The following is a 20,709-nucleotide window of genomic DNA, read 5'->3' as shown; positions in this document are numbered from 1 at the left end:
TGTAGTTAATTCATTTTTCTTAGGGTGCAATTGTTCGAAATATGATGGTGTTTTTTAGAGTAAAGCTATAGGATTTGGTTCAAAAATATTTTATTTCTAACTCAAAGTTAATCCTATTTATAAACCACAAGCTATATTTTTTGTCCAAGACATTCCAGTTGTGATATCTGGAGCTGACTGTCCATCCAGCATCAGCCACATGATGAACTAAAGGACTATATTGTTCGCCCACAAATATACAGTCAATTCACTTTACAGTATATTCTGTGAAGCGCTTTGAGACGTCTAGAAGACGTGAAAAGCGCTATATCAAATGCAAGGATTATTATTATTATTATATTGCTTATTGTTATACAGGACAGAGTGACCAATCCTCTGCACAAGTTTTCTGAACAAAACCATTTTAAAATAATGGGTTCTTTTCCTTTGCCCCTACAAATCAACTCTATCTGCTCTGATTTCTGTTATAAAAGGAGTTTGTAGAGCAATAAACATTTCTACCTCCTCATGCACAGCTTGTGTCTGAAACTGGTTATAATTCTACATAGACTAATCTTTAAAAAATCAAACCTGCAGTAAAATAGTTCTTGGAAATTAGACATAGATAATATAATCATTGCATTTAATATAGTCACCGTTAATGTCTCAAAGTGCTCCAAAGGATTTAATCTAAAGGGTAGTGACTACATATTTATAGGCGGCCATAGCAGTCAATTTGCACATAGCAATATCCCACAAATAGCCATAAAATGAATGAACAATTTTATTTGGGAGATTTGACCAGATCCCGAGGAGGAATCACTCTTTTCGAACAGTACCATGGAATCTTTAACGCCCACAAGAACTGGCAGATGGGATCTGATTAATTTGAAAGGAAGAGGTATTATCCTTTCTTTAAAATGGTTACATTTTAAAAATATAAAAGAGAGGATGATTATTATTGCTTTAGCCTTCTTTATTGGGATTGATTTATTCAACAGACAATTGAAATGCAATGTGCAAAACTACAGAAATGCAATGTGGAGCAGAAGTGTGAAGAAATTCATTATAGTTGTAAACCATGCAAATAAATAGGTTACATTTATATAAACAAATGAAAGTGACAACATGATTAAGAAGTTATGGAATCCAGTGGGAAACGCTGTACTGGTGAACATTCCCAATCTATTTGCAGATGTAGAGCATTAGGAAATATGTTTCCATAGGTTAATGCAAGTCTGCATTAAAAATGCAAATGATTTGAGCAAGCACCATGTTCCTCCAAGAGGAAATAAAGTACCTTCGATCAGATTTTTTTCCTCACCACTTAGGAACTGAGTAGTCAAGTAATAAACAATGCATTTGACTAGAGTAATCTCAGCTCTGTGAATGGGTCCTCTGGATTAGTGCAGTTATGTCCACACTCACAAGATATGATCCACGTCATCTTCCATGTGGCTTTCCCCCCATCGGTGCAGTTAAATTGTATTCTCCCAGTTTTTGATTTGTTGGGCACACAACAGCGTGCATCCATGCATGCGCCACAATACGTGGGCCTGTAACTTTTTATACTTGTACAGCCAGAGAAGGCAAATTTCTCTGGTTTAGTTGGCCGGAATGTCTGCTGGCACTTCTTACCTTTCTGTAAATGAAACAAGAAAAATGAATGGTTCTTGATGGAACAATGGGAAGAAATTTGCAGGATTTAATGCATTTATCACCACTGAAGATGCTTATCATCAGGTAGAGTATATGTGTTTCTTTTGATATTATGTCTGGTTGGTCCTGAGGACACTGACTCCTGTAGAATTGTTTCTCTTGTCTGCCCTTCAGTATAAAATTGCATTGAAGGTTATCAAGCAGATTTTTAGCTTTGAATTCTAGCTGCTGGAACACAAAATACCATGATGCTTATTTTATTTAGAAGAGGCTGAAATATAGACCACTATATTGCTATCGTTATAGAATTTCCCATTAGCTGAGAGGAGACTGATTATTTCTCACCATTATTTCTCTCCCGCTGCCTTTTGATTTTCTTTCTTCTAATCCTAACCCCAACCCTCATTTACTTATCCATGACTGTTTGTAGGATACTGCTGTGTGTAATTGATTGTCGCGTTTCACCCACAAAATGTACAATCAATCCACTTTACAGTATATTCTGTGAAGCGCTTTGAGACATCTTGAAGTCGAGATATGGCACTATATCAATTGCAAGGATTATTATTATTATCTTTTCCAGCCGAGTAATAATAATAACAACTTGGATTTATATAGCGCCCTCCATGCCAGACTGCGTCTCAGAGCGCTTCACAGTAACGGATCCTGGGACCGAGCCAGGGGGAGGGGGAGGAAGGTGACCAAAGGTGTGGTCGAAAAGAAAGGTCCTCAGCCGAGACCTGAAAATAGGAAGAGAGGGGGTGAGACGAAGGGAGTGAGGAAGGGAGTTCCAGAGCCTCGGGGCGTAGTGGCTGAAGGCACGGCCGCCGGTGATGCGGCGGAGTATTCAGGGGACAAGGAGGAGGACAGACCGGTGGAGCAAAGGCAACGGGCACTGTTTTGAGGAGAAAGGAGGGTAAGATAGGGAGGTGCAGAGGAGTGGAGGGATTTGAAGACAAGGATAAGGATCTTGAAATCGATCCTCTCTGACTTATTATTATAATTAATAATAATAATAATCCTTGTATTTGATTTAATGCTTTTCACGTCTTCTAGGCATCTCAAAGCGTTTCACAGAATATATTGTAAAGTGAATTGACTGTATATTTGTGTGTGAAATGTAGTAAATAATAATAGCAACAATAATCCTTGATTTGATATAGCGCTTTTCACATCGGGAGGACGTCCCAAAGCGCTTCACAGAACACACTGTAAAGTGAATTGACTGTATATTTGTGGGCGAACGCGGCAGCCAATTGCGCACAGCAATGTCCCACAAACAGTCGTACATTGAAAATGACCAATTTATTATTGTTTTTTGTTTTGGAGGGATTATTATTAGGTGTGTGGAGTAAGAAAACTTGCCCAAGGTTTCACCCTGCCTGGAATTGAACCCAGGTCTCTCGCTTGCAAAGCAAGTGCTCTAACTACTGAGCTACAGGACTCCAAGTAGCCAATTGCGCAAAGCAGTGCCCCACACATAGTCAGGGATTGAAGTGACTAATTTATTAATTGTTTTTTTTCTTGAAGGATTATTATCAGGTGTGTGGAGTCAGAAAACTTGCCCAAGGTTTCGCCCTGCCGGGAATTGAACCCGGGTCTCTCACTTGCGAGGCAAGTGCTCCAACCACTGAGCTACAAGACTCCATGAGTAAGGTCTCAGCAGGCAACTTGAACACTGATTAAACCTTTCTGCTACATATAGGTGGAAACGTTAGGGCCACTGTTGCATGAAAAATATTTTTGGCTAATCTTTTATTTATGGGAAGAAGAGCCATAAGAATTATGCTTTGCTTTCATTACAATGGTACCATATTCAAATATGTTGGCATGATGCGACAATCTGTTAAACTAAAATGCTTGTAGATATATGAGTGAAGAGCCTTTTTAAAGAGATTGGTTTGCTCAAACAGAAAGGGTTGTATCTGTGCAGTCTCCCCTATAAAGAAAAATCTTTTTCTGAAAAGTGATTATTTGAAGGTATGATTCATTAAGATGTTTCATAAAGAACAACAGATCATCACACCAAGATCATTAGCTTTTTCTCTTCTCAGCCCTAGGAATGAACATTTAATATCCCGGAAAAGCATTTTGCCAGTCTGAGAGATTGTTTCTGTTGCTATTACCTTCGGGTTTTTCAATCCACCTGTGTCACAAGGTCGAATAAAGCAGAGTCTATTTTCTCTCCTAAATTCACACTGGCTGTTGTCATTCGATGCTCTGACTGATATTCCCATGCCACAGGACTTCGAACAGGGGCTCCACAGAGTTGTTTGTGCTGGACATGTTTTCCGCCATACTACTGGTCTTGCCCTATAAGCTAGTAAAGTCAATAAAGATTAATCTGAATATCATTCAACTATTAGGTTGTCTTTAGATTTATGTTCCACAATAATATGATTAGTAGAAATCGTGAGATATCATTGTTATATTTTAAAGTTTTGTTCTAATACTCGCAGAGTTGCCTCTTAAACTGAGCAAAGTAATAGAATTGAGAGAAAGAGAAGAAAAGTTAGCAGTGGTACTGAAAACATTTTAACATTTAGCACTAAATCTGAGTTTCATGGATAATGGAAGAAATTTGACCAGAAATTGCTTTACCAAATGCTTCAGCCACATCTCAATAATAATAATCCTTGCATTTAATATAGTGCCTTATCGCAGCTTCGAGACGTCTCAAAGCGCTTCACAGAATATACTGTGAAGTCAATTGACTGTATATTTTGTGGGCAAAACGCGGCAGCCAATTGCGCACACCAGAGTCCCACAAGTTAGCTAATGAGGAAACTATGAGGCTTAAGGCGACAGATGCTGAAAGGCGCGACCTGGAATCTGAATTCATGAACTCGCATCTGTACAACCAGCGCTTGGAGTCCACCTTGATTGGTTTGCAAACTGCTGCTCAAGCTCCACACCTCCAACTGGTGGAACCATCGCTCAATAGAAATGGATGTATGTCCGAGCTGTAAGTAGGAAGATGGTGGCACTGCTCTCACTCAATTTGTGCTGAGCTGTTTTACCCACCAGGAAGCTCATAGGGAATTCTTAGTACCTGCCATCCCTAGTGAGGGCTCAAATCGGCGCTTGTTGGATATCAAAGACCAACAAGGCCACATGTTTTATGTTGTCAAACATATCGCGTGGGAGCTAAACTGGCTCCAAGGTGACATATTTCGCAATAGAATATCAGAATCGAGCCAACCCTCTGTGGTAGTCTAAGTTGTTCAGTTCCTGAGACAGGTGAGTCAACAGTACTCCAGGACAGTGCTCAGCCAACCTGGCTCATCTGCAGGATTTGGAAGAGTAGATCAATCACTGGGGATAGGCATTCTGCCCAACAGCTCCTGTTAATCCTGGAAACCAAACCCTAATGGGTAGGCTGGTCCTAGCTGGATAAGCAGTGGGAAAGCTTGCCAAACAGTGAATTCAATGTCGAGTCCTACTTAACCAACCACCTCCACTTCATCTTGGAAAATGGTTTCTCCTTCTGCCCCTACCTGGTCATCCGTGGGGTATCCCAGGGCCCCATCCTTGGCCCTCTTCTTTTCCTCATCTATATGCTCCCTCTTGGCGAGATCATCCGCAGACACAGAGTAAACTTGCAATTGTATTTGGTGACACACAAATCTACTTTGCCTCCTCCAGCATCAACTCCAGGTCTGCCGATGTTTTATCAGCTTGTCTGGCAGACATCAGAGCCTGGATGAGGTCAAGCTTCCTGCAGTTGAATGTGGACAAGACGGAAGCCATACTCTTTGGCTCCCATCAACATCTTCACTCCTGCAGATCTGAACTCCTCAACCTCCCTGGGCTCTCTCTCAGACTCACCAAACCAGTGCGCAATCTAGGCATCCGGTTCAACCCCCAGCTGTCCTTTCTCCCCACATCAGGTCCCTGACCAGGACCGCCTTCCTTCACCTCCACCAAATTGCCCCACTCCGACCGTACCTTACCCAAAAAGCAGCCAAAACCCTTGTGCATGCATTTGTCACCTTCCACATGGATTACTCAAACGCACTTCTCGCTGGTCTCCCCAGCTCCACTATTCAAAAAAATCCAGCTCATTCAAAACTCTGCCACTTGAATACTTACCCAGACCAAACTCTACCCACATCTCACCAGTTCTGGCCAGGCTCCACTGGCTCCCATCACCGAATGGATCGACTTCAAGATCCTCACTCATGTTCAAATCCATTCATTCCATGGCATCTCCCTACCTCTCTGACCTCTTCACTCCCCAATCCACCACCCAGTGCCTCCGGTTGACTGGAACCAGCCTCCTGCTTTACCCTCGACCCTCCGCTCCACAATTGGAGGTCGTGCTTTTAACCACTATTCCCCAAAACTGTTGAACACTCTGCCTCAGCCCTCCGCCTTGCCTCCTCACTCCCTTTTTTTCAAGTCCCCTCTGAAAATCTTCCTTTTCGATCGTGCTTATGATCACCTTCGCCCCCAGCCCCCGGCTCGGAGTCAAGCTCCGCCACTGTTAAGCACTATGAGGCATTACCCTGTGTGGAGGACACTAAAAAGTGCAAGTTGTTGTTGATTCAAGACCGAGGGCCTACTGCTTCTCTCCAGGCAGTGCTTCCATATCTCGGGCTGACATGGATGCCCTCTGCACCTCACAGAGCCAATACGGAACCTTGGGGTCCTGTTTGACCCTCAACTGTCCTTCACACCCCACATCCGTGCCATGACCCGCTGCAGCTTTCCTCACCTCCGCAACATCACTCGGCTCCGCCACTGTTTTACACCGCAGGCCACCGAGATCCTCACGGTCGCAAAGGAAGATCTTCAGGCCCCGCCTGAAGATGGGGAAGGGGTTGAGGAAGGGAGTTCCAAACTTTTGGGGCATTGTGGCTGAAGGCACAGCTGCCGATGGTGAAGCAGAGGATTCGGGGGACACGGAGGAGGCTGGACCCAGTAGAGCGGAGGCAGAGGGTACTGCTGTGAGGAGAGAGGTTAGAGAGATAGGGGGGTGCCAAAGAATGGAGGGATTTAAACACTAGAGTGAGGTTCTTGAAGTCGAGCCAGTGGAGTTTGGCAAGGAGTGGAGTAATTGGGGTACGAAGTTCGGTGCTGGTGAGAATGTGGGCTGGATGAGCTGAATTTTGTGGATGGAGGAGGGGAAACCGGTGAGGAGGGCATTAGAGTAGTCCAGCCAAGAGGTGACAAAGGCATAGACAAGGATTTCCGCAGCTTTTGTGGTGCGGTACTGTCGGAGACGGGCAATGTGGCGGAGGTGGAAGAAACCTGTGCTAGTCAGGGATCGGATGTGGTTCAGAGAATTTTAAGGACAGGTCGGGTAGGTTGACTGTGCCTTCGGTCACCCTCCTTGCCCCCCCTGCCTCCCTACCCCCACCCTCCCTGATCGCGATCCCCATCTTGGGTCCAAAACATTGATTGTCCAGTGCCTTGGGACATCCTCCCGATGTGAAAGGAGCTATATAAATGTAATTTTCTTCTTGTTGGTATTAGGGAAGTTGTTTGCATCTTCAAGGAAGATGGTGAGCTTTCTATTCCAATAAATATATCAGAAATTTCCATGTATAGGTAGGTTGCATGGAGCTCTCAGTTTGGTTTAGATACTCTTAAGCACGGTGATGGGTTTCCTCATGCGTCGGAAACCTAGCTGATCAAAAGAAAAACTGATGAGTCTGACGTGGCACTGTACCTAGTGCCAATTTTTATGCATTAAAAATCAACTTGCAGTTTTGAGTCTTTCCTTTTCTTCCATATCCACTCACCTCTCCCACAGCAGATCCCTTCAATATCAATGGTGCTGTGTTAGCCCAAGAGCCACTGGTGCCAAAAGAGGCCTACAAACAGTTCAGATATATTTCTCTCATGGGTGGGAATATTTCCATTGCCTGGCACAAGCTGATAATAAGTCAGTCTTGACCATCAAATTGAATATATTAATGTACTCATAGTACAACATTTTTGTTCAATATGAAATATAAACAGTGCTATGCCAAAACTGAATGTGTTTCCAAATGGTATTATTTTATAATATAAACTGTATCAGTACTATTGTATCACATTACATAGAAAGCGGAATGGTGCAAAATGTCCTGACTAGGCAATTACTATATGATTGTGGATCAACAGCTTTATTTCATTAAAATTTAAGTCCAATAATAACTAACATTTGCAATGATAGGATTGTGTGATAGCCAGTTTTGAGGTCTTATTTAAGCATCTTATTTAAGTTAGAGGGGAGGTTAGAAGAATTTTTTTTCACTCAGCGAGTTGTTCGAATTTGGAATGATCTGCCTGAAAGGGTAGTGAAGTCCGATTCGATAACAGCCTTTAAGAGAGAACTGGATAGGTATCTGGGGAAGACGGATTTGTAGGGTTATGGGGTGAAAGCTGGTGATTGGGGTTAGTGAAAGTGACTTGCTCTGTCAAAGAGCCGGCACAGACTCGATGGGCCGAATGGCCTCCTTCTGTGCCATAACATTCTATGAATCTATGAAAAAAAAGCCACCGACCAGGCCTTATGTTAGCCACGTACCAGGCCTTGTCCTATATGCTGTTAGTTGTTGATTGTTCCCCGGAGCCTTATCACAAAAGGACTTTTCACAGCAGTACCCAGACCTCTTTACATTCTTGGGATTCCTACACTGGCCAGCAGCCAATTTCTTTGTGCAGGTAGGCGTACATCCAATTGCACCATTCAGACATGTACATTTATAATAACAGTTTGGCTGGAATGTCTGACCGTGATGATAAAAAGCTTCATTTAACTCACACGCAACTCCAATCGTATCTAAAGAAAACAAAGAGCATCTTAAGTAATTAATAAATATATTAAAAGTATGATAAGCACTCTACCTCTCCATTTTGAAAATACCTGTGTGTATACAAAAACAGTATATTAATATTATATTGAAATGGGTATGTAGGATTTTACATTTGTTCTCTTTTACCTTAAAAATTGCAAGAATAAATAAGCCATATTAAATTGATTGATTGGTAATACAGAGGCCTTTTCAGCTATCATATCACATCTGCCAGCTAGACAAACAATTATCATAGAATCAGAATTATACAACATAGGAGGCCATTTGGCCCTTCGTGTCTGTGCCGGCTCTTTGAAAAGAGCTATCCAAATCAATCCCACGACCCCCACTCTCTCCCCATAGCACTGCAAACTTGTCCTCCACAATTGGAAACTGATTTGAAAACTGGGTATCAACTAAACTTTTCCAAAACATGTTAAAATCCATGACTCTTAATGGTCAATTATTCAGAGGTAGAATTAGTCAAAGGGAGAACTGATCAGAACACCCACCATGACTAAACCATGCCACCACATGAATTTAAATCTGTTCAGTCAGAGGATTAATGCCAGGACCACGTGCAAGACAGAATGGAAACAATATAGGTATAATGTAACTTCTGTTACAATAAATAAATAACTCCAGTATTTCAAATATTTATATTGGTAAAGTGCATTGCTAAATGCTATATTTTAGAACCTAAAACATATTATCTCATTAAATGAAAAGTATAGTGGTGTAAAACAATCTGATGCCAACTGGAAATTTCTTGGCAAAGGAAATTTTGGAATTCACACTTCCTCATTACATATTGGCCTTGAACAATTTTAAAAACAAAACAACAAAGGACAGGACAGGATATAGTTTGACAGCACTTACAAATAAATGAAAGTAGGATCCACACTTCAGAGAGTTTCATTGCACAAATGACACTAGCAGCTCTTCTGAACTTTATGTCAGGCTGTACTGCTAACTAATAAGCAACTTTCATATCAAATATGAAGAAAAACACCAGAATGCGGGATAAGAAAACAACTAATATCAAACTTTTATTCCAAGCAAAACAGAAAACTTTTTGCTAAGTACTTAATTTCCTAATTCATGCAGTCGGATTTACATTACACAAGAGTATGTGTCAGCCTGGCTCAGTTGGTAGCACTATTGCTGTGACATCAGAAGGATGTAGTTCAAGACCCATGTTGGGACGTTGATCTGATAGTCTAAGCTATCTAAGCTAGTCTCTAGTGCAACACCAGGGGAGAGCTGCATTGTCAGGTGCCGTCCTTCGAATAAGATGTTAAGCTAAAGTCCTGCCTGCCTGTTCAGGGAGACGTTAAAAATTCCACAGCACTATTCACTTTATACAAGTATTTTATATTTTATTGTTTTCCAGTCAGGTAATTCAAAGCATATGAACACTTTGATGTGCTACAACACTGTTGTTTAAACTCTCATGTAAACTATTAACCATCTCAGGGTTCATTTCTGTAAAAGCTTCTTCTTTAAAAGAAATAGATTAGCCATTTTTATTCAAATATGAATCTAAATATAATATCCCAAAGTAATGATAGACTGAAACAATTCTACTTATTTTTTTCTGTAAAGCATTGAATACAATGCTACTATTAGACAGTAGAGAGTGTAACTTACATGCACATACTCCAAATTCGTACCTAGGCCTGTCACGAGAATAATCACAGTATAAATCCTTATGGGGGTCACAGGTATCAGCTTCAGTACAGAGCTCGCCAACTTGTTTTGCACAGGCTTTACAGCATCCACAACCATCTGTTACTAGACTTGCACCAGCAGAGCATATTGGTTTGTTTGAGCATTTGCAAGGCCATTTACAAAATTGTCTGCGTTCAGGAGGATCTTCAAACTCTGCTGTCTTTGTTCGAGTTTTCACGTCTCCTTGTTGAGCTTTACTCTCCTGTATCCTGCAGAAGATCTTTGATACAGTTAAATCTCTTGAAAAATCTGATCTGTTTCTTTTACAATATCAGTAAGAGTTTGCAGTCAAAGAAGCACAAACATGATGACTCTTTGAAAATCAGAGGATTGAAAACTTTCTTGATCTTAACCTTAAGAGCAGTGTTTTAAAATTTTAAATTGTGCAGAATTTTGAAAATGTTTTGAACCCAGTTTTACCTCTGAAGTTAGTTTCCCATCATTCAATCTGCAGAAAACAGTGCACAACTGCAGTGGCCAACAATCCCCCAAATAAAATTGGTCACTCACTCCATGGCTATTTGTAGGATATTGCTGTGCACAACTGGTTGCCACATTTCACCCACAAAATACACAGTCAATCCACTTTACAGTATATCGTAAGAAGCTCGATATCAAATGTATTATTATTATTATTATTATTGTTGACTCCAAATAAACAAATGTCAGATTCAAGCATAATTCTAATCTGAGTAAAGGAGTTGCAACATACCGTGAACCATACTTCACTTATTTCACTGTATAAGATCACTGAGCCAAATATAACATTTGAATTCCTTATTCCAAGTGTAAACTGTTACCCAGTTATTTGCTTTTTTACAAATCTAGTTAATCTGCTGTCAACCTATACCTTGCTGCACTTTTAGGAGTTTAATTACTTTTGAATTAAATACATGCTTTAAGCATTCCTATTGGCTAATTTTACACAACAACAACAACTTGCACTTATTTCGCGCCCTCCACACAGGATAGTGTCTCAGAGTGCTTAACAGTGACAGAGCCTGACTCGGAGCCGGTGGGGGGAGGTGGTCATAAGCACGGTGGAAGAGGACCGTGTTTACGATAAATATTTCTACCTGAGATATTTAATCACTTTCAACTCAGTGATTAAATATCTCAGGTACAAATATTTATCAATTGCACATATTTGTACGTCTGAATGCAAGCCACACTCTGGTCTATGTTTCAAGCATCCAATCATAAGATCACAAGATCATAAGAGAAAGGCACTTTGGCCTATCCAATCTCATCCCTACAGAACACCCACTCTTACCTTCATGTCATCACAGCATTAAGCTATTTTTTAAATGAGTCAGTATTCTAGCCTCAATCATCATTCCTGGTAACCTGTACCAGTCATTAATTACACTCTGGGTTAAAAAAAAGGCTCAATCACTCAAATTTCACACTTTCGTTTATGCTAAACAAATGATTTAAGCCATAAACACACCTCTTGGTATTTATGAACAATAACAACTTGCATTTATATAGCGCCTCTCATGCAGGGTAGCATCCCAGAGAACTTTAAAGATATGAATATGTTTAGTGCAATGACAGAGTAACAGCCAGAATATGAGAGTCATTAGTTAAAGTAGTATTACGAGGTGAGTAGGTCCTTTTTGTTATCCCTGGAAGGACCAAAAAGTATAAAGGAGGCATCAGGCATGGCAGGAGGAAACTTCTGTGACTTGACTTGGAGGAGTCCCTGGAATATATGCAAGAAATTCAATTATTTCAAGCAAATGTAATATGATCCTATTTTGGTTTTCAAGAGGTCTTTCAAATCTGTTCAATGATTGGACTGGTTTTAGTGTGTGATCTATCTAACATTTCATCTCCCTGACATTTCATTCCATTGATGGAATGAAATCTACAGTGTTAATGTAAATAAGCGGTCAATTTGCAGATATGAGTATGAATCAGCGCTATTCAGGTTGAGAACTTAGATCTTCAGTTACAATAGTGTCACTTCCACCGAAAGAGAAACAAAATGTGTCAAAGAGACATTGGAAAAACATGCTTTTTAATATATAATAATAATAATCCTTGCATTTGATATAGCACTTTTCACGTCTTCTAGACATCTCAAAGCGCTTCACACAATATACTGTAAAGTGAATTGACTGTATATTTGTGGGTGAAACGCGGCAGCGAATTGCACACAGCAGTGTCCCACAAACAGTTGTGGATTGAAGTGACCAATTTATTATTGTTTTTTTTCTTGAGGGATTATTATCAGGTGTGTGGAGTAAGGAAACTTGCCCTAGATTTCGCCCTGCCGGGAATCAAACTGGGAATCAGTATCACACACACACACACACACACACACACACACACACAGCATCAGTGCACTCACACACACACAGCGTCAGTGTCACACACACAGTGTCAATGTCACACACACAGCGTCAGTGTCACACACACACAGTGTCAGTGTCACACACACACAGCGTCAGTCACACACACACACACACACAGTGTCAGTGTCATACACACAGCGTCAATGTCAGTGTCACACACACACACAGCGTCAGTGTCACACACACACACAGCGTCAGTGTCACGCACACACAGTGTCAGTATCACACACACAGCGTCAGTGTCACACACACAGTGTCAGTGTCACACACACACAGTGTTAGTGTCACACACACACAGCGTCACACATACACACAGCATCAGTGTGAGCATTGGTCTGGGTATGTGAGATTGTGAGTGAGTGTGAGCACTGACCATGGTGTGTGAGATTGTGAGTGTATGAGAGTGCTTGAGTGTGAATGAGTGTGAGCACTGACCCGGCTGTGTGTGAGTGTGAGTGTGTAAGAGTGAGTGTACTTTCCCAGCACTGTGTAAATTCAAACTCGAGGCTGTGAGCAGTTGGATGAGATCTCAGAAATAATCTCAACACAGAAACAAAACCATCCACCTAAACCATTGCCAAACAAACCTTTTTGGTGGAGGGGAGTGGTGGGGTGGTGACGTGTATAAGTGTGGAAAATCAACTGCATAGGAAAACAAGTTTCAAACTTTGTTTACAATAAAATAGAAGAAATTTACGAATATCTCTACCTCCATTAACCCCCACCCCCCCAAAAAAAAAAGCCTGGCTGATTTCCAAAACATAAATAAACATAAATTCCTGGGAAATACAAAATTGACTTTCACAGCCTCTAAGAAATTCAGTGGTTGTGCCTAACGTCTGACTGTGAGGTGAATGAGTTTTCATACTACAAATACCAGGCTATCACTGTGTGAAACGTTCTCTGCTGCTGGCTCAGTGAAACTCTTCCCTCAATGGTCCTTTTAGTCCAAGGGAAACTATAAAGGTGTGTTGTGTGTTAGGAATATTGAGCAATATTCATAGAGGCGTCCGGTATCTCCAATCTGCATGCAGTGCAAAAGCAGGTTTATTGGTGAATACAGCATTTGAGTTAATAAGGCTGTTTAGAAATGCTAAATAGCCTTATGCATCTGTCTGCTCCATCCAACCTCACATCTCACATCTGTTTGTGGGTTACTTTTCAAAATACTAAATCTTGCCCCAAAACACAAACAAATGTGAAATGAAGTTATAAACTATCCAGAGCTAATTCAGATTATTTGAAAAAAATATGCCCTACCACTATACAGTCATTCTTTCACAGCTTAAATATGCAACTTTGTTTTGTTAGAAATCTGCACTTAATTAATAATTCTTCTGCAATGACTGCTTAACTAAACCCCAAACTACCGACAGTGTTGTATAAAATACTTTGCACCGCCTTCACTCACAAGCACGCGTTCTATTAAATTAATTTTAAAGCTTACAGCTTACCTGATATGTGCAGATGCAAAGCAGGATGCAGTAGATGGGCGCCTGCATGGTTGAGGTTGAGGAGCAGGACTTGGCAGGAGCTGGGAACACACTGAGCACAAGGCTTTCCTGTGCCTTTCACTCCCAAGTCCAGCTCTGCCACCTCTCTTCATTCCCAGCCCTTCCCTCTGACCTTACTACGATATTTCCCATTCACAACTATCATCCTGCCAACACATTGTTTTTATTTGATGGAGGAGGGGTATAAGATGATGCAGTGCGGTACACCCTCTTACTACAAAATATTATGATTAACTGGTGATGTGAGAACACATCGAGCCTATACAGGAATTTCTATAAAATAGTAGCTGTGTTATACCAATGCAAGCTATTTACATAGACTATTCCAAATATCACTGTGTCACTCTATTAAGCTGTCAATTTGGACTTACTTGTACTTTTCTGAATAATATTACTCTTTATTCTCACTCCCTCTGTTTAAGTTCCTTTAAAAACTCTTTAATTTATAAGGCAATTCAGTGACTTTAAGTGAACTACAAATTAATATTAGTGCATTAATAAGCTACATGTGGCATGCAGTAAACCATGCTAATTTATTGCACAGGAAATCTTGCTCTTTAGATGATTTATCTCAAAGCAACTGGTAGCATTTCCAGATTCATAATACATGGCTGCCTTTTAGAAAGTACCTCTGTTGAGCATGGATTGTCATAGATTAGAGTGCAGGTCTAATGTGGACCAACACTATGCCCAAAGTCCTACTCCATGATTATTCAAAAAAAGGAAATTTCTGTGTGTCCTGGCCAAAAATCTTTCAAATAAATAGATTCACCACATTATTGTTGTGGGACTTTGCTGTGAGCAAAATGACTGACAAATGTGTCTATTATAAAGTCACAGCATGTCACAGAACGGATTGTAAACCACTTTGAGATGTTTTAACATTACACGGGATTTAAAAATACAAGTTTTTCTTTCTTCCTCTTCAATATTAAACAATTTAAACAATTGACTCTATCTTAATAATAATAACAATAATCCTTGCATTTGATATAGCGCTTTTTACGTCGGGAGGACGTCCCAAAGCGCTTCACAGAACACACTGTAAAGTGAATTGACTGTCTATTTGTGGGCGAACGCGGCAGCCAATTGCGCACAGCAATGTCCCACAAACAGTCATAGATTGAAAATGGCCAATTTATTATTGGTTTTTTTTAGTTTTGGAGGGATTATTATTAGGCGTGTGGAGTAAGAAAACTTGCCCAAGGTTTCGCCCTGCCTGGAATTGCACTTCAGCAAAGAGTAATCGAACATTTTCCCTTCCCAGTAGTCCATTCTACATTTTCCTCATGAGGAGGTAAATATAAATGGCCTATTTATCTCCTCTCTTCTGAGCTTCAGTCATGGCCTGTTGTTATAGAGTTTGTGAATATATTGTTTATTCATAATAACTCAGTGTAGTATGTAGATGCATGATTTAATAATAATAATAAAAATAACATCCCAATAATCTGGGACTCACAAGGACATACAGATATAACAGTAATCTGTAGAAAAAACAAGATATTATCATAAGGAAACAAATTGATTGTACATGCAGTATTATTAATGCGGCTATCCCAAGTGATTACAATGTAAGAAATAAGCAACTAGAGAAGATCAAGAAATATATCGATCTACAAATTAAATGCAGATGTGAGTGACAATATAAAACATACTTCCCATAATCATAGGTGCAACTGGGAATGTTAGGTATTAAGACTATTCAGAAATGGCTTGACAAATAACCTGGGGAACAAAATATCAATCTCCTGCAAAAAGTAGCTATTTTATGAAGTTCAAACGTGCTAAAAAAAGTAACACTATTATTATTATGTTATATAATTATATTCCTTGCATTTGAGATAGCACTTCACATTGGCAGGATGTTTCAAAGTGCTTCATAGGATCTAGTGTAAAGTGTATTGATTGTGTACCCTGTAGGTGAAAAGAATATAATTTTAATGTACTATAATTGTAGAAATACTTTGAAATTTATATACATATTTGTCTTGTTTAGTGAAACCTGAAGCTAAAGCATGATGTAATTTCGTAAAGAGACCCTCTAACTCCTTGTTCTGTAACTATGAAACCTCCTGTTCTGTTTTGGTTTACCACGTTATGGGCATTTAGGGAGCTGTAGTTAAAGTAATAGCCTTTCAGTTTGTTTGCAAAAAGGGTGAGCAGAGGTACAGCTGAAACATTATAAATTGATGGGACACCTTGTATGTTGCAAGTTATCCTTTTATAACACTAAATGGATTTTCTTCTTTCAATACTGAGACAGCAAAATTATTGCCATTATTTGCCATAATAATTATTGTCATAATAATTAGATAATTCTTTCAGGTGGACAAGTTTGCAGGGCTATGGGGAGAGAGTGGGGAGTGGGATTGAATTGGATAGCTCTTTTCAAAGACATAAACACACAGGTAGCATTAGCAGCTGAACAATTGGATGAACCTGACTCCCTACTCAACAAAACACAAACTATTGAAAATGTATTATTGATATTTGGGCAAAAATAGCAGATCCACAGTGAGGCATTTTCTCTGGTTCAGAGACATAGAGATAGAATCCTTTTTTGGAGGGGGGGAGGGGTGTGGGGGATGGTAGTTTTTTTTCTCCTAGATATTTATACCATCTATTATTCGTATGAAGCCTTGCTCCCAGGATCTACTAATGCTGCTCTATCGCTAGCTCTTTTCGTGACATACCTTATCTCTTAGCAGAATTGACAAGCTCATGCTCAGTCATGGTCATGTGGTTGAGTTTGGAAACTCCACCATTCAGGTGCGAATTGGGACTTTGAATCCACATATACCATCCACAAAATAGACAATTGGAGCGCTAACCCTCTGTTTTATTGCAGTAGTTCAAATCCAGGTTCTGAATAACATTTAATCTCAACTTTCCATTTTTGGTGAATTTTCATTGTTGAAGGTGTTGTATTAAACTCAGGTCCTATCTGTCTGTTCAGCTAAATGGTGCTACTCAAAGAGAGAAGGGAGTTTCACTCAGCAATACCTAGCCAACAATCGTCCAAATAAAATAATTTGTTTCTTGGTTGTTTGTGGGTCACTGCTGTCTGCAACTGGTCTGCTGCTTTCAGCTACAAATATGCAATCACTCCACTTCACAGTAAATCCTGTGAAGCAATTTGAGATGTTGTCTTAATGTGAAAGGTGCTATACCAAATACATGGATTATGTATTGATGAAGGTTGTGACCCAGTTAATCCAGACCCATTTTCTGATGTTTGTCAACATTGGGGTGTGAAAGCATCAAAGATGGACATGGGTCAACTTTCTGCTTTCCTGCTTGATTTATTTGACCTGGAGCTGAGATCTTGCAGGTGTTATATGAAGCCTTGAAACATGTTGTTTCTTGTGAATTGCTTAAGATCAATGCTCAATCATTCCACATATTTTTGTAACAAATTATATTTATAAAACTTGCAAGATTTTCCAGCGCTACAAGTGTCCACTATAATCTTGGTAGTCACTGTGTAGTCAGCAAGTCAGCATTAAATTTTTTGAATGGTGAGATTATTCACCAGATTTGCTGTAGTTAGATTTTGTCATTACGAATGGTTTCTTGCAACATTATGCCTTTGGTTTGAAACAGCACATGTCAAATGAGTGAGTATGACTTATATATGTTGCAAATTCACATGATTTGTGACTGAAAGGACTATGAAAATATACAACTGTGCTTTGTTGTGCTTCAGACATTGTTTGGAGGTGAACTCATCACATTGGATTTCTTTGATATTCAGCAGAGTATTTGGAGTGATTAGCTGTTCTGAATGAATGATTGACCTAAATAAACCCAATGAGCCACAAAGTTGACAGATTGGTCAATATTTGTCTTTCATTAAGAAAACAAAAATCTTCAATGACAGAACAAAAAACAGCCCAGCTTTACCCCAAGAAACAAAAGTGCCAATCACACACCTTTAATTTTTGGATTTATCATCTGAAGTTGTGATATGTTATCAAAAATATATATTTTATGGACTTTGTACTTGTAATGTCTGCAGTAAAAATATATTTTGAAAAAGATGTACTTTCAAATCAAACCCTGATGATTAAAAATATATTTTCCTGATTTGGTGAAATGTTTGGGCCTAAATAGGTCTCTTCATGTAGTCAAAGGTTGTCTTGCTCCTGGAGTGGAATGGATCTTGCACTACATAAAGAGTCTTTATTTCCATGTTTGAAGCTTGCTCTCTTACCTTATTCAAAATTAGCATAGTTTAGCTTATTTCGTCCTTTGATAGAGTAAAACTGTTACCAGATCTTGTGGTCTCAAAAGGTACACTTTACGCCACCTAATGGAGATATTAGCAGCTACAATTTGCTTGAAATGTAAAAGGTAGCATAGGAAGCTTGGCCAAGAACCCCTCAATCATTCAAACTTAATATTACAAATAACTGTACCAGAGTCCCCCTCCCCACCACAGAGTCCAGTTGTTTGTTGCATTTCAAAACCATTACAGAATTTGGTGAATTCTTAAAATCAGACTTAATTTTGAAACCACCTTCAGGTAGTTCCTTTTAAGTCTTTAAGATCTCATAATTAAGACCAGATTTTAAGAATTTGCTAAATTCATCCCTATTTGAAATGATAAGGAAAAATTGTAAGTCTAGAATCAGATGGAATTTTTCCATCCAGGTGAATCTTCCCCAGCCATAACTCCCTTATTTGCCCCCAAACCCTTCCTTGTGCTTCATTAACAAGTTCTTTAAGTTAAACTAGATTCAGTTGGTTTTGCAAAGGTGGCTGAATGCGCAGTTGCAGAGATAGGTCTTAAGGTGGGGTTTGAAGGCAGGGAGCAAGGGAGCATTGTGCAGGGACTCTGGAATAATGTTCCAGAGAGTAGAGGCAAAGTGGCCGATGGTGGGGGAGAACAGGCAGGGAATGTGGAGCCAGCCAGTGTTTGCTGATCAGAGGGTGCAAGGATTATTATTAACTCCTGTCATTATTAAGCACAGTAGTGAATATTCACAAATGCTTAAAGGCAAAGTTGATAGACATCTGCTTGTTAAATAAGATCCATATCTTCAGAGAAAACCTTAGAACAGAATAGGTTTAGCAGGTACCCACACAGATGATGAGATCTACAGTGGATTACTGTTGTCATGACTACGTGGAAACAGATGGTTACAAGCAGCTAATTGTTTTCAGAGGAGTCAGTTTCATAACTTGTTGAGACGTTAAAGGGGAAGTCTTTTGTACTGGATTACTGCACAAGTACCAAATCTTATAAAGGATGTTATCTGTGTACCCATTGGTATTTGTCATTTTCATTAGTTTACATCTTAAGGTGATGGTCAGAGTTTTGCATTGGGACAGTGGTTTGCAAAAGAGAATCCCCATTCATGATTTCACTGGACTAGAGATGATATCACAAAATTGTTGTTTCCAGGCTACCTTCAACCATTCATTCCGAAAGGTAAAACGTAAATACAAAACGAGAAACCGAGAGACCAGAGTAAGTGGTCAGATATATTCAGTTGTAAAATGTTAGGATCAGAGAGCAAGTCAGTAAAGCAAACTTCCCCCATTAATGCACATAACTATTTCTGTTCAGTAAGAGATTTGCAAGGCTGATCTATTAATATTCTTAGTCAGTAGCTTATTAAAAATAAAACAATCTGGTGTAGGGCCAGTTTGTGTAATTGCAGCAACAGTATAGGAGGTTTGAGGGAGTTGGGATCAATCTCCCATGATATGAATTGTTAATTTCAACCAAACTAATCTAGGTTGCTAAATGGAAGCCTCATATGTAGGAATATCAGTTTTTTAATAATAATAATCCTTGCCTTTGATATAGCACTTTATCACGTCTTTGAGACATCTCAAAGTGCTTCACATAATGTACTGTAAAATGTATATTGTATAATCTGTGGGTGAAATAATCTGGAATATCAGAGGCTGAGATAGCAGTTTTGAGCAAATAAAGCACTTCACTGTCACTGCCACCATATAAATCATTTATGTCTGTGTTTCAGTATATTCAGTATGTTTTGTCTGCATAGAACATAAGGCTGGAAAAGACAGCATCAGTCTGGGGAAGGAGGACAGAGCTGGGGATTCTGCATTCAAAGGATCCATTTACTGTCTCATTCTAACAATAACTACAACAAAAGCTTGCACTTGTATAGCACCTTTCATGTTGTTAAATGTGTTTTGTCCAGTTTCTCAAAAACATACAAAAAGACAATGAAAATCTAAACATTTGAAAATCATATCATCTTCATGTGATACAGGACAGGTTAAAAAAACAGGCTTCCAACTTTTCCATTACACCTTAGTGAAAGGTCAATTCTCACTCTGTATTGAACCATGGGAGCTTTGAATTACTGTCTCACTATTTGTTTGACCTCCTTGTTCCTTTGCACAGGTATACTAAGGACATTCTGCAGATTGTTACTAGTCATACTTTAATACCACCCTATCTCTTTGATAATTAAAGCTTGTACCTACTGCGGACAGTGTGGCTGCCTTGTCGAGATCCACAAAGATTTTAATCTAAATAAAACATTGGAAAAGCAGCCCAGTGGTAGATTATACTTACACAATGCATGAAGACTCACAAAGTTCTCTAACTTTTTATATCCTCTCTATTAATGTTCAACTGATTTGTTTTGTTTCCATTGGATTTTATCTGGGGAAAAATTAGTGGGCTGCATTCTA

The 20,709-nt window shown here is 39.5% G+C and overlaps 1 protein-coding gene across 1 annotated transcript; it reads right to left on the bottom strand.

Annotated features, from left to right (window-relative positions):
* Window positions 1–1,345: 1,345 nt before the first annotated feature.
* Window positions 1,346–14,016, bottom strand: ccn6 (cellular communication network factor 6). Its single transcript, XM_042332828.1, has 6 exons — window positions 13,969–14,016; window positions 11,756–11,859; window positions 10,074–10,363; window positions 8,156–8,410; window positions 3,759–3,958; window positions 1,346–1,621 (listed from the first exon to the last, which is right to left on the bottom strand). Exons 1-6 carry the CDS (start codon window positions 14,014–14,016, stop codon window positions 1,346–1,348), a joined length of 1,173 nt encoding a protein of 390 aa, XP_042188762.1.
* Window positions 14,017–20,709: the final 6,693 nt, after the last annotated feature.

This window comes from Callorhinchus milii, unplaced genomic scaffold (assembly GCF_018977255.1).
Source record: "Callorhinchus milii isolate IMCB2004 unplaced genomic scaffold, IMCB_Cmil_1.0 Scaffold3, whole genome shotgun sequence".
NCBI classification, from domain to species: domain Eukaryota; kingdom Metazoa; phylum Chordata; class Chondrichthyes; order Chimaeriformes; family Callorhinchidae; genus Callorhinchus; species Callorhinchus milii.
The sequence above is the reverse complement of the archived record's forward strand: the minus strand, read 5'-3'. Positions and strand labels throughout refer to the sequence as shown.

Bases quoted from the DNA above. Each gene is read 5' to 3' on its own strand.
- ccn6 (XM_042332828.1), bottom strand. From the start codon at position 14,016: ATGCAGGCGCCCATCTACTGCATCCTGCTTTGCATCTGCACATATCAG. The intron at 10,364-11,755 runs GTAATACTACTT...GATCTTCTGCAG, and splicing joins AAAAAGGACCTACTCACCTC to GATACAGGAGAGTAAAGCTC. The intron at 8,411-10,073 runs GTAAGTTACACT...TGTTTTCTTTAG, and splicing joins CGAATTTGGAGTATGTGCAT to ATACGATTGGAGTTGCGTGT.